Genomic DNA, 12,697 nt, shown 5'->3' with positions numbered 1-12,697 from the left:
CAGGCACCTTGTCAGTATTGTAGCAAAAATCCAAAATTGTGATTTGGTGAATTTTATATGAATTTTATGTTTGCCCAGTGACCAAATGATATTATCAACATCCTCATGGTTCATTTTTGGCAAGTGAAGGATCAGTACAAAAATATTAATCAACCGTTTTTTTTTTTTTTTTCCGAATTCTTTGGAAGGTTGGTTGTAGTAATGCTGTGTTATATTTTCTGGGTCCAGTTCTCCCTGGAACTTTCTGCGTGCAGTTTGCACGTTCTCCTCATGTTCGAGTGGGTTTTCACCAGGGGCTTCGGCTACCCCACACAGTTCAAAAGCATGCAGGGCAGGTTGATTGGTGTTTCTTAATTGGTCCTGTGGTTGTGTGCGTGTTGGCCCCTGCCCAGGGTTGGTTCCCACCTGCACCCATTGTTTCCAGGATAGGCGCCTGTCCTGCTGTTTCAGAAAATAGATGCGTGGATGAATTTTATTGGCTTGGCCCAACGGAGCATGAATTAAGTAGTGCGATTTCATGTATTCACCCTCAGGTTTTTTAAACTCATTTTCTTCCATCAATTCCATAATTCTTGGCTCTGAGGCGCTGAAGTCTCCGCCAATCACAATCCTTCCTGATCGATTGCTCAATATTTCTCTTAACATGTTCTTCAGATTATTTTCAGTTGGATTACATGCACTTACAAAGGTGTGAAGCATGCCTAAGACTCTGCAGTGCAAAATCACATAATTTTTATGATAAACAGTGAATAAAATGTGCATGACCCCTCGTCTCTTTGTCACCAGAATGGCAGCGTTACTGTGATCTGACCAGACCACAATCCAATTCGTTTTTCCTTCTTCTTCTTTAATTTTATTAATATAGTCTTCATGTTCAGCCTCCCCCTTTGCTAAGAGAATAATGTCAGAGCATAATTCTGTAAGGACTTCATCTCCTGGCAGGTCATGCACTGTGGAAGAAAAAATCTTAAGTTCTCGGGATTGATCTTTCAAATCAAAGATGAGTGAAACAGACCAATGACCAGATATATTCTCTTTGTTGATGCTGCAGTCTTTGACCAGCTCCCATTTGTCAGCATTAATGAAGAAGTAGTCTGACCTGACTTTCTCCCAAGTATTCTTATAAGTGTACTCTTCTTTATCAGGGTTTTTCTTTCTCCAGGCATCTATAAGATCATGTTCATCCAAGAAGGGATTCAGCTCCTTCCTTATTCTGTTATGAACAGAGTTGTTGCTTTTATTTGTTCTGTCTTTCACTTTATCAAGTGCAGTTTTGAAGTTCCCCCCAACCACAAGAATGTCAGTGTACGGGGGTATTATTTTTTCAGACAGTTCTTTGAGAAGTCCTTTTTGTTTTCTGTGGTGATACACACATACAAAAGTGCATAATCTTCCTGATATCCAGCAACTCACAATCACATAACGGCCGCTTCCATCAACAATTTCGGGTAAACAATATTTGAAGTTTCTTTTATTATTCAGCAGAATTGCAGTTCCATTTTTTAACTTGGACCTAAAGCATCCTTTGCACCTGGGATCACAGCATGTGAAGAATATTTTCCAATCCTTCTCATAATCTTTCCAAGCATCTCCATCTTCCACGTGAGTCTCTGCTAGGAAAACATTGTCAACCTCACTGATTATAGATTTAAGTTTTTTGCCATTCCTTTTCAGTCCTCTAACGTTGACAGTGAGAATGTGAAGAGGTCCTTCTCGCTCTGTAGTTCTGCCGCCCACTTCTCCTGTCGGTGCTGCTGCCATTGGCACTTGGTGGAACTGAAGACTGTATTCACACTAATATCAGATCTGCAAACACATAAAACCCATCATGCCTTGTGCTGTACTGCACATTTCACTTGTGTTGTGACATTTTGAATTGCATTTGCCACGTATCTTTTTTATTATTACGCAACAAGATATCTATGTGTGTGTGTGTGTGTGTGTGAGCAGCTATACCCATCCTTATGGGGACACAATGTCTCCACAACATGATGAATACATTATTTTTCCCTTATGGGGAGCAGTTTCCTGGTTCCCATAAGGGGAAACTCAATTTAATAAAAATCTGTGACTGCAATGAAAATACAAAAAATTCAAAACCTCTTGTATTTTGCTTGGTTACTTATGGTTATGGTTAGGGCAGGGTGGGGGTTAAGGTTGTCATAGTTAGCATTAGCATTTTTCCCATAGAAGTGAATGAGCGGGCCCCATAAGGATAAGTATATCGGGCATGTGTGTGTGTGTAATTTTTTTTTAATAGTGTCTGATGTTTATATTAAACTATATATTTCATATTACATTCACTACAGAAAGGACTAACTAATCTGTATTTATTGATAGTACTATATTCTATACAGCCATACAGATTCACATCTGATTTCCATCCATCCATTTTCTGTTCTGTCCATTTTTCAAATCAGTTTCATCATAAATGTCCTGCCTGCACCATCTGCTCTCAGCCTTCCTCTCAGGTCAGTCAGCACTATAACATAAAAATACAGTAAGTGGTGTAACGATTCATCAACTACAATCGATGTATCAATTATTAAGGTCAGCTTGCGATTTAATCAACTCAATTAGTGTTTCTCGATTGTTTCTCGATTGCTTTGGAGCATTTCTCAAATGACAATTAACATTCGCAAAGCAACAAGTGTAATCACCACACCATAATGTCACTTCTACACAGCAGGATGTCATTTCTTATTGATTCACACAAATTTCCAAATGTTATAAAAGATAAATGGTTTTGTAGAATTGTCATAATTAGGCACAAATTTCAGTTGTTTTTGTCTTGTTGGTCAAAATAGATTATGTAGTTTCCCACTAATCATTTTTTTTCGACATGACTAAGTATCAGTTTGCTAAAGAAGAATGATCAGCCAGTGACAATGAGAAAGTGGAAACCGACTATCGTTTAGAATTTTGGACCTCAGGAACATACTTACACTATTATGCTGCCAATATATCTAAGCATTTTGACTTTTTAAATCAGCCATCATCCTCAAAAGTTCTAGATCTCCTGGGAAGGGTCTTGTCTGCCAGGAGCAGAGGAATCTATTTAAATATATTAATTTGGTTGTTCTACTTACACATAATTGTACTGAGGGCAGAATGAAACATGCTTGGTTTTCTCTCTGAACCAATAAGATTGTAGAGGAGGTGGATCCAAGCAACTAGAGGAGGCGGGACCAAGACATCTGATTGGTTGGTCCCACCTTCTCTAGTTGCTTGGATCCACCTGCTCAGCCCTCAGGACTTATAATTTCTTCACTGATGATTACAGTAGGTAAAAAACAAAACAAAGAAGCAGCAAAACCTAAAATAAACTAAAACTCTAATAACTCAGTAACTATTTTAAATGTCCCACAAGAACATAAAACATATAAAATTTCCTAAAACGTTGATTGGTGGATCTTATTGATGGCCTTTCAAATGAATCCCAAATCATTGTTTTGTTCCTTCTCATTTGACTATTTGACTGTCTGTTTTCTCTTGCATTGCTATGAGCCCTAAACACATCAAATTTAACAGAATTTAACAGAGTAACAGAATTCTGATGGTTAAGTTGTCTGTTCATCGGCTTTCCTGATACTGGGAGTATTTACCTGGGGGAATAACAAAGAACATTTCAGTGTCCTGCCTTCCCTTCTATGACATTTTCCCAGTCCTGCAAGTAGCTTCAGACTGCCTTACCCTCTGTGGGAACATAAGAACATACAGTAAGAAGAACTTAAGAAATTTACAAATGAGAGGAGGCCATTCTGCCCCTCATGCTCGCTTGAGGAAAACTTAATAGCTCAGAGTTGTTAAAATCTCACCTAGCTCTGATTTAAAGAAACCCAGGGTTTTAATTGCACTACTCTAACAGGAAGACTATTCCATACTCCAGGTACACGATAAGAAAAACCAAAACAAAGTCTTGCAGGGATGTTTTCCTGCAAGATTATGGCTTTTCGTGTCCAGCTTAACCAAAATTGGGCTTGACCTCTTAATGTCCTGTTATGTAAGGTTATGATGGACAGATGTGGTACTTTTGTATCCTTTTAGACTAGAGTAGAAGCCGGATGACCTGCTCAGGTCCTTGTGAGGCTCCTTATGGAAAATCCCGAATGATTTCAGCTTATAGCAAAGACTGCTAGATGTTTTCAGTCTCTTATTTAAGGTGAACCAGGAAAATGACTATTGAAGTTCAGTTTTGATTTGAAACAATGTTCATATTTCTACTTACTCTCTGAAGTCGGGGTGGAGATGGGTGCAGCGTGATTAATCTCACTGTTATTAGGGAGCTTTGTGGAGCTTGGTGGAGCAACCAGGGAGGAACAAAGAGTCAGCTGAGCTCATTCACACTCATGCAAAATAATGACAATGACAGGCTGGAAAAACCAGTGATTCCATACAGGTCCTGATCAGCACACAGTTATGAACATTCTGAACCTCAAATCAGGTCTGATCAGGTCAGGTCAGCTTGGTGAGCGAGTCACACAGCAAGACAAGGAGGACCAGGACTGTAACGACTTGGACCTTCGTCCTCTTGCACGGGTGCTGGGAGCCACACACCTCTTTGTAGTGACCTCATGACCCCCCCCCCCCCCCCCATGCCCTCCCATCCCTCTGTTGACTTCATAGGAAGAGTTACCAGAGACATGAATGTTGTTACCCAGGTAAGTGAATCTCTGGATGAGGTCGACCAGCGTGATGGTATAGTCTTGATGGTAAACCCAGCACGGGTGGCAGCCTTTCGCAGACAGCTGACTCTACCAAGAGCAAGTTGAGGGAGGCATAAAGACAAGTTCCTCACAGGAATCAATGAAGTATCGGTTACACAGGTCTGCAAAAAAATATATTTTTTCAGGTGCCAAGGTTTTTTTTTTTAATAGATTTAGGGTATTTTTATGGGTGCTGAATTCAAAAATCAAATTACTTTTCCTGAATTGATTCAAGTTTTTGAGATAATGGACATCCAGGATTATAATGCATTCATTCCCCCAATGCGAATTGTGCGTGATAACAAATACAATAGCTTCTGCTCTGTCTGTTGACTGTCTTAGGTAATGAAATGAATGATGAAGCTTTGAAGGAGAGTCTGAAAATAAAATTAGAGTTAAGTTCACATGTGCGTGTTTGCATGTTCATTTATTGCTGTTGTTATTGTGGTGTTGAATATTTACCCAGATCAGGTCTGCCAGGTCCTTCCAAAGGAAGGGCATCATGGGAACACCTGTCTGGTATTTAGCCAGAAATGGTTGAGATGCTTGTGATTGAACCATGAAAAAATGTAGTTTGGCCAGAAGAAGGGGATCCATTCAGGCTTCATAAATGCAGTCAAAAGAAGATGTCCCTGGGTTTTTCCACTTAATTTGACTTCACCATGTCCTCCTTAGTTCCCGGTACAGACAGGAGTTGCCCCCAAGTCAGACAATGTGATTGATCTCCTTCGCTGCACCATCAGCATTGGAGTACCAAGTCCAACGTCTTGACTTAGGATGTTGGAACCCGGATGCAGTAACCTGCAGCCCCTGACCTTTCGCAAAGTCAAGGAACATGGAACCTCTGTCACCCTGATCTCCAGACCCATGGGGACCGACACAATCCTCAAAGCCAGCCCTGTCAGTGCCGGTGGTCGCACTGAAGTCACCCACGACCAGAGGAGTGTCACCTCATGATCAGTCATCAACCACCGAGCTGCGAGTAAAACGTCTCCCTCAACAAGACGACGTTTCTCTCGTTTGTTATAAGGTGATGTGGTTTGTTCTGGTATCTTGATTGTGGCTTTTATAATGACTGACTGGCAGTGACAACTGCTGGTGAATATGTCCTTTTTTATTAAGTTCAGCCTTGGAGTGCTGGCTGCTCTAATTTGTGTGTGAGTCCTGAGCGTATTTATCCTTTATTCTCTTTCCATCTAGAGCTGTGAACGTGATGCTGGTGTTCTGGGGGTGTCTGGTGGGGCCTTTTCTGCACCGCATGGAGTGACTAAGGTGTGAGTCAATAAACACTCGCCCTACGTTATGGTTTGCTGTGTGACTCTGTGTGTTAGTGATATATCACCCTGATACTTGAGCTCTTGGTGTGTTTACTGTGCTGAATTTCCTTTCCCCTCTTCCCCCAGGTAGCCACTCTCATTGGCTTACATACTGGCTTAGGTTTGCATCTAGAACTGGACTGCCAGTACTCTGGGTTTTGTAGCTGAACTGTCCTGTCCTGGCTTACGATCTGTGATTTTAGCCGTGTTTTGATATTTTGTTAACTGGCTATTTGTATTCTTTTTAAAGACTTTATTTGGGTTAATAAATATTACTCAGTTACTGGCATATGAGTCTCTGTGTCGTTTATGCGACGTCGCTGTGTCTGAGGGAATCCTGAGGGTAGCAGTAATCATACATCTTAAGGGGCAGCAGGACCTTAGTCTGGACTCCTACCTACACTTAGTGACCAACCACCCCAAGGTTACAAGCTCACAAAGCTTTAACCAGTGGAATATTGTTTTATAGAAATTCTAAAGATTCAGGAGTGTATTGTCTTGGGCATAGTAAACAGTCAATTACACTGTACAATGAAAAGCTGCACAAATAAAAAATGATATAATACGTAAAAGATAGTAACATAAAGATCATTTAATGTGTTGGTTTTATTAATGAGGTGTTGGTGCAACCAGAGATTTCAGTAATATTTCATTAATGTGACTTGACGCATTTTCACGTACAATTTGCGGACTCTTAGAGTTCCTCCCTTCAGTTCTTAGCAACTAGAGCCGGGGAGCAACAAAGCAGCTGATGTCTAGTGTAATGAAAGAGGTTCTCGTTCCATGTAGACAGTTTGTGGGTTTATTGGATTGTACTCTGGGACAACAGATTAAAATTATAATCCAAGAATCATAGCTGAAATTCAGGTAAAGGTGAGTGCAGAGCGATATGTACAGGATACCAAATCCAAATAATATTAACCAGTAGGACCAGAAGACAGGTGGGATTCTAGTAACCAGTCGTAATCAAAAAGAACTTTGAGATAAAGAAGAACCCAGGAACCCACCCACCACACAGCGTATCACCTCAGGGATGAGATCCTGGTGCAGCCATGCAGTGGGTTCCGAATGGACCAGTGTGAGTTTTTTCTGGTAGCTGGAGTGCCAGTCCTACCTCCAGCCCACAAACTTCCCTGTAAGTTGAAGTGTTTATTATCTTTTTACTTTTTCCCACCATCAGAAAGTTCTTTGTGCTTCTTTTAGCTATGTCATGGAGTGTGAAACCACAACAAGAGGTCTATGTACTATTGTTCTACTTTTACATTACTGCTGAGATATGGGCAAATTCTAATCATAAAGTGAACACGGATTTCTGTGTAGGTTTATGTAGGCCAGAGATGGGCATATCTAGCTCCCTTCACTTTCTTTTCCAGCTTGCTGGAAACAAAAACACTTTGAAATCAATACTGGAACATCATGTTGTCTGGCCACTAGGAGGAGCTGGAAACCGAAATTGTTGCAGTGACGGTAAACTACGTGCATTATAGGGAAAGCAAGGCAGGTTTATTTATATAGCACATCTTCAAAAACAGAGGTTAATACTCTGTAATAAAATTTTGGGCTGATGTTAAGAACATGGCAAAGTGAAAGGTTGGCTATGAAAAGTCTTAGCTTCAGAGAGATAAAGACCCATCCACAGTAAATGGCCCGAACATCTCCTCTAAGTCAGTTTTACACACCTGAACATCGGAACTACCACATGAACTGTCCTAGTAGTGCACGTCACACCTGCACTTAATGTTTCCCATTATTTTGATGACTTGACGTCATCCTCCTATTCATGAGAAACTGTCAGATAAGTTGACAGTCACCTCTGGCATCAGAATGTCGCTTCTGGCTGCTTTCTGGTCGTTCCCAGTGTCTCCTGCTTCACCTTATTCTTCTGTACTGCTGTCTTAGACATTTTGAACCTGGAAGCAACCTGCTGCTCAGCGTAGCCTCTGCCAGCAGAATCATTATTAAACCAGGATTTTCAAATGCAGATTCGTTTAAGAACATGGAATGGTCTCTTATTCTTTCCGTTGCTGTATGTTCTCCGGCAGCGGAGGTTGGTATTTGTGGCCCCCTGCTGGACACAAACAGTCACTACACCAAATATTAAATGAGCACTTTCCTTATTTAGGAGATCATTATTCAGGCAGCGTGTTATTGCTCAGCAGCAGGCTAGCTACAGTGTTCTGACTCCCCTCGCGAGCTGTTTATTTACTTTTTTAAAATTTACCTGCTCGATGGGGGCAGTGACTTTTTGAGTCGGGGCGCACAAACAACATGGCTGCCTGTTAAGATGTCGTATACGTAGACTTCACATTTTGCTGTACTGGCTTACAGAGAATCACCCCCCCGGGCCCTTTCCTGGGTCCCTGAGATGAGGGGGACGGGGTGCTATAGAGAACATTAATTACATAAAAACACAGGACAGACATATTTTAATAGTGAGTATGAGACATGATCGTGGACTTATAGAAACAGTTCTTTCTGTAATGAGCATGAAACAGCCGTCTAACAGCCTGCCCCTTACTTCTCCAGGTGGCGCTTCACCTGCCGCCCACCGTCTGGAACATTAGCGACGTCGAGCTGCCGTCGTTCCTCGCTAACGGAGAATACGAAGCCCAGATTACCGTCTCCAGCGGCACCCAGGAAATCGCCTGCCTCCGCACCAGCTTTCATCTTAAACTGCAGTGATACGTCACCTTTTCCAGTTAATTAATATCTCTACATACTCTCCAGGTTCAAACCTTCAGGGCGTGTTGCTTTTAGCGATGGCCCGTTGAATGTGATCTGGTTATTAAACGCAACATTAATGGTTCAAAAATAAAATCTAGATGGACTTTCATCATAAGGTATACTATTCCATACATTGTAGTACTCATCTGACTGGATATTATGGTGTTGGAATCAGCACAACGTGAACTGAGTCACTGAAGACAAATTGACATTGGGTGATGAAGTGTGCGGGGGGCACAGGAGGTGTAGTGGCTCACTTAGGCTTCGCACTGGTTGTAATGTCACTTACTCTTATTTTTTGACTTTATAATTTATATTTAATTTCATTTTCTGCCAATAGTCGGCGCTGTTCGGTAACTTATTTAGGTACATTAATTTGCAGTGATTAAGATGGATTCCTGCACAGTGCATTTGCTGGCAAAACCCCATTCAAGTATGAAATATTAGAATTTGTCACTATCAAGTGTTAAGCTGTTTGCTTGGCCAGGCCCCTGTGAAACACATTGAAATTGACAGGAATCTGGAATTCATTTGAAAAAGAGGAAACACGAAAAGAAATAAGTTGGGTTGTTGGATTGTTGGGTGAGGACCAGGGTGTGTGTGTTTCTGTGTGCTGTCACGAAGAGAAGAAACAGAACTGAATGAATATACTTTATTTGTCCCCGATTCCCCCACCCACACACACACACACACTTTGTACATCCCAGGTAAACATGAAGCGTCCATAACCACGATCCTAAACAGTAAGGCAGGAGTTATAATACCAGGGACAGCAGGTTACTTACATCTACGTTTATATTTCACAGACGGTGTCCCCAGAGTGATAGTACAGTTATATACACACAACAGGCACAGCGTGTATAAAAGTGCATCCCTACTCCACATGGTACACAAAGTATAAAAATATCCCAACAACAAGGTGCTACATATTTGCAGCTTTAAAAATTTAATTTCCCAACAAATTAACAGACACAGTAGCTTATAATGAAAAAGCGACAGATCAGGTCAAATTCTGATTTTAAGTTAGAATTTTTAGCTATGAAACATTACAATAGTATGAATTAGCATATTAATCATAAAGATCCTATTTATGAATCCATTATGTATCCATTAAGCCCAAAACCCCATGCTGGATAAGCAGTTGGTAGGTGGTTGAATGTTTTGATGTATAGCTCAAAAGCAGTAATACATTCATGTTACAGATATAATGTACGATACATTGTATTACACCCTGGTGTCCTTCATGTCTTTCATTTATTAGTTTCTGTCCATCCGTCTCCAGAAGCCTGTAATCTCCTTATGTTCATGGTGATCCAGGAACTGTAAGGTGAACATCAGGCAGGAGATATTCCAGGTAGGACGCCAGTCTGGTGCAGGACACCATCTCTCTCTTACACCATCTCTCTCTTACACCATCTCTCTCTTACACCATCTCTCACTTACACCGTCTCTCACTTACACCATCTCTCATATACACCATCTCTCACATACACCATCTCTCATTTACACCGTCTCTCACTTACACCATCTTTCTTACACCATTTCTCATATACACCGTCTCACATACACCATCTCTCTCTCACATACACCATCTCTCACTTACACCGTCTCTCACTTACACCATCTTTCTTACACCATCTCTCTTATACACCGCCTCACATACACCATCTCTCACTTACACCATTTCTCACTCACACCATCTCTCACTTACATGCATTAAGAGCAGCTTAGAGTTGCTGTACTTAGCTGAAGCTTTTCATCCTATTTTGTTTGTGTTTAACATACAGGTACAATAATGAAATTAAGATTTTTTTCTGTAATTCCTCATCATTAGTGATGCATGAAAAGTTCTAGAATGTGGGCAGAATCCTTGTTGAAAGGCAGTCACTGCTTAGCACCTTTCTGTAAGCAGCCACTGTAAGGTGCAGCCTATGGCACCATACTAACAGCATCAATTCAATGCAGAAATATACACCAGCCTTAAGACATCATCTTTGGAGGAGCCCTTTGCTGCGGAAAGAGTGTCCTTCAGATATCCCAGTCTTTCTAATGGAGGTTCGCACAAGTGATTTTTTTTCATCATATTGTTTCATTTCTTGAAATATACCGACAGTCATCTTGTCAGTATTGTAGCAAAAATCTGAAATTTTGTTTCTGGGGGGGAATGATTTGGTTAAATTTTAGTATTCAAGACAATTGATTTTTCCACAGAGTAATCTTTTATAATAACAAGTTTTCCTCATCAATATATATTTCTTGTAGCAGCTGAGAATCAATGGTGAATTTTAAGTTGGCCCAGTGACCGAATTAAATCATCAACATTCATTTCTGTAAAAATCAGAAACAAAAATTTTTCTTGTTTTTCAATTTTATAGATTTGTGTCAACTGAGCAGGGATTGAGGAGGCCAATTGCATGGACCTGTCCGCAGATTCATGAAATTTATATTCGTTCATCAATTTCTTCTTTATTTGTCCTGAGGTGCTGAAGATTCCACCAATAACTTTGGTTCCTGAATAACTGGGCGTTATTTCTTGTAACATGTTCTGGAGATTCTCTTGGGTTCCTTCCAGATGACATACACTTACAAAAGTGTGAAACATGCCAAAGACTCTGCAGTGCAAAATCACACAATCTTCCTTATAAACAGTGAATAAAATGTGTATGTCCCTTCGTCTCTTTGTCACCAGAATGGCAGCGTTACTGTGATCTGACCAGAGCACAGTCCAATTCGTTTTTCCTTCTTCTTCTTTAATTTTATTAATATACTTTTCATGTTCAGCCTCCCCCTTTGTTAAGAGAATAATGTCAGGGCATAATTCTGTAAGGTCTTCATCTCCTGGCAGGTCATGCACTGTGCAAGAAACAATCTTAAGTTCTCGGGTTTGATCTTTCAAATCAAGCATGAGTGAAACAGACCGATGATCAGATATTTCGCGATCATTGATTCTGCAGTCTTGGACCAGGTTCCGTTTGTCAGCATTAATGAAGAAGTAGTCTAACCTGCTGTAATGCAGTTCATATGTTTCTTTTTGCGTATATTTATGAGTGTACTTTTTATTTTTATCCATTCTTCTTGTATTTGTAGGAGGGTTCTTGTCTCTCCAGGCATCTTTAAGGTCATGTTTACCCATGAATGACAGCAGCTCCTTCCTTATTCTGTTATGACCAGGATTGTCAGATGTACTCGTTCTGTCTTTCTTTTCATCAAGTGCAGTGTTGAAGTCCCCCCCAACCACAAGAATTTCAGTGTACAGCGGCTTTATTTTTTCAGACAGTTCGTTGAGAATTCCACTTCCTTCAGGGTGGTGATGCACACTTACAAAGGTGCAAAATGTTTCTGATATAAAGCAACTCAAAATCACATAACGGCCACTTTCATCCACAATTTCATCTAAACACCTGAAGGCTCTTTCTTTGTTCACCAGAATTGCAGCTCCTTTGGACCTGGAATCATTGCATGTGAAGAATATTTCCCAATTCGTTTTAAAATTTGTCAAAGCATCAGCATCTCCAATGCGAGTCTCTGTTAAGAAAAGAACATCAACCTCCCTGTTTTCAGATTTTAATTTTTCAAGTTCTTCTATGAGTCCTTTGCCATTTGTTTTCAGCCCATTAACGTTGACAGTGAGAATGTGAAGAGGTCTCTCTCGCTCTGTAGTTCTGCCGCCCACTTCTGTCGATGCTGCTGCCATTGGCACTTGGTGGAACTGAAGACTGTATTCACACTAAGATCAGATCTGCAAACACATAAAACCCATCATGCCTTGTGCTGTACTGCACATTTCACTTGTCTTGTGTCATTTTGAAGTACATTTTCCATGTATCTTTTTTATTATTATGCAACAAGATATCTGTGTGTGGGTGTAAATCGGAATTAAATATTGATATTTTAAAGACTGCATCTGACTTTTATAGGGCAGTGGCTCTGCTCACCTGTTTAGACAGACAG

At 40.6% G+C, this 12,697-nt stretch overlaps 2 protein-coding genes across 28 annotated transcripts in view; both read right to left on the bottom strand.

The window, feature by feature from the left end:
• Positions 1-12,697, bottom strand: part of LOC125740607 (zinc finger BED domain-containing protein 5) — a 190,898-nt gene that overhangs the window by 19,893 nt on the left and 158,308 nt on the right. For 3 of the 7 annotated variants that reach the window (XR_007397697.1, XR_007397698.1, XR_007397693.1), the window contains exon 5: positions 10,243-10,644. The exons of 2 other annotated variants lie outside the window; for them this stretch is intronic. The gene's annotated coding sequence lies outside the window, so the exon portion shown is untranslated. Of the gene's footprint in view, positions 1-10,242; positions 10,645-10,834; positions 10,925-12,697 lie in introns of those variants that run through there. 2 more of the 7 variants (XR_007397688.1, XR_007397689.1) reach the window with 2 other exon arrangements.
• The window catches only part of LOC125740606 (uncharacterized), a 210,773-nt gene that overhangs the window by 98,973 nt on the left and 99,103 nt on the right, over positions 1-12,697 (bottom strand). For 7 of the 21 annotated variants that reach the window (XR_007397680.1, XM_049011982.1, XM_049011978.1 and 4 more), the window contains one exon: positions 189-1,806. Coding sequence is in view for 19 of the 21 variants with exons in the window: in XM_049011982.1 (XP_048867939.1) it covers positions 189-1,761 (1,573 nt within the window). In the remaining 2 variants the exon portion in view is untranslated. Of the gene's footprint in view, positions 1-188; positions 1,833-2,363; positions 2,483-3,605; positions 3,697-10,644; positions 12,486-12,697 lie in introns of those variants that run through there. The other 14 variants (XM_049011979.1, XM_049011980.1, XM_049011981.1 and 11 more) reach the window with 6 other exon arrangements.

This window comes from Brienomyrus brachyistius, chromosome 4 (assembly GCF_023856365.1).
Source record: "Brienomyrus brachyistius isolate T26 chromosome 4, BBRACH_0.4, whole genome shotgun sequence".
Lineage (NCBI taxonomy): Eukaryota > Metazoa > Chordata > Actinopteri > Osteoglossiformes > Mormyridae > Brienomyrus > Brienomyrus brachyistius.
The sequence above is the reverse complement of the archived record's forward strand: the minus strand, read 5'-3'. Positions and strand labels throughout refer to the sequence as shown.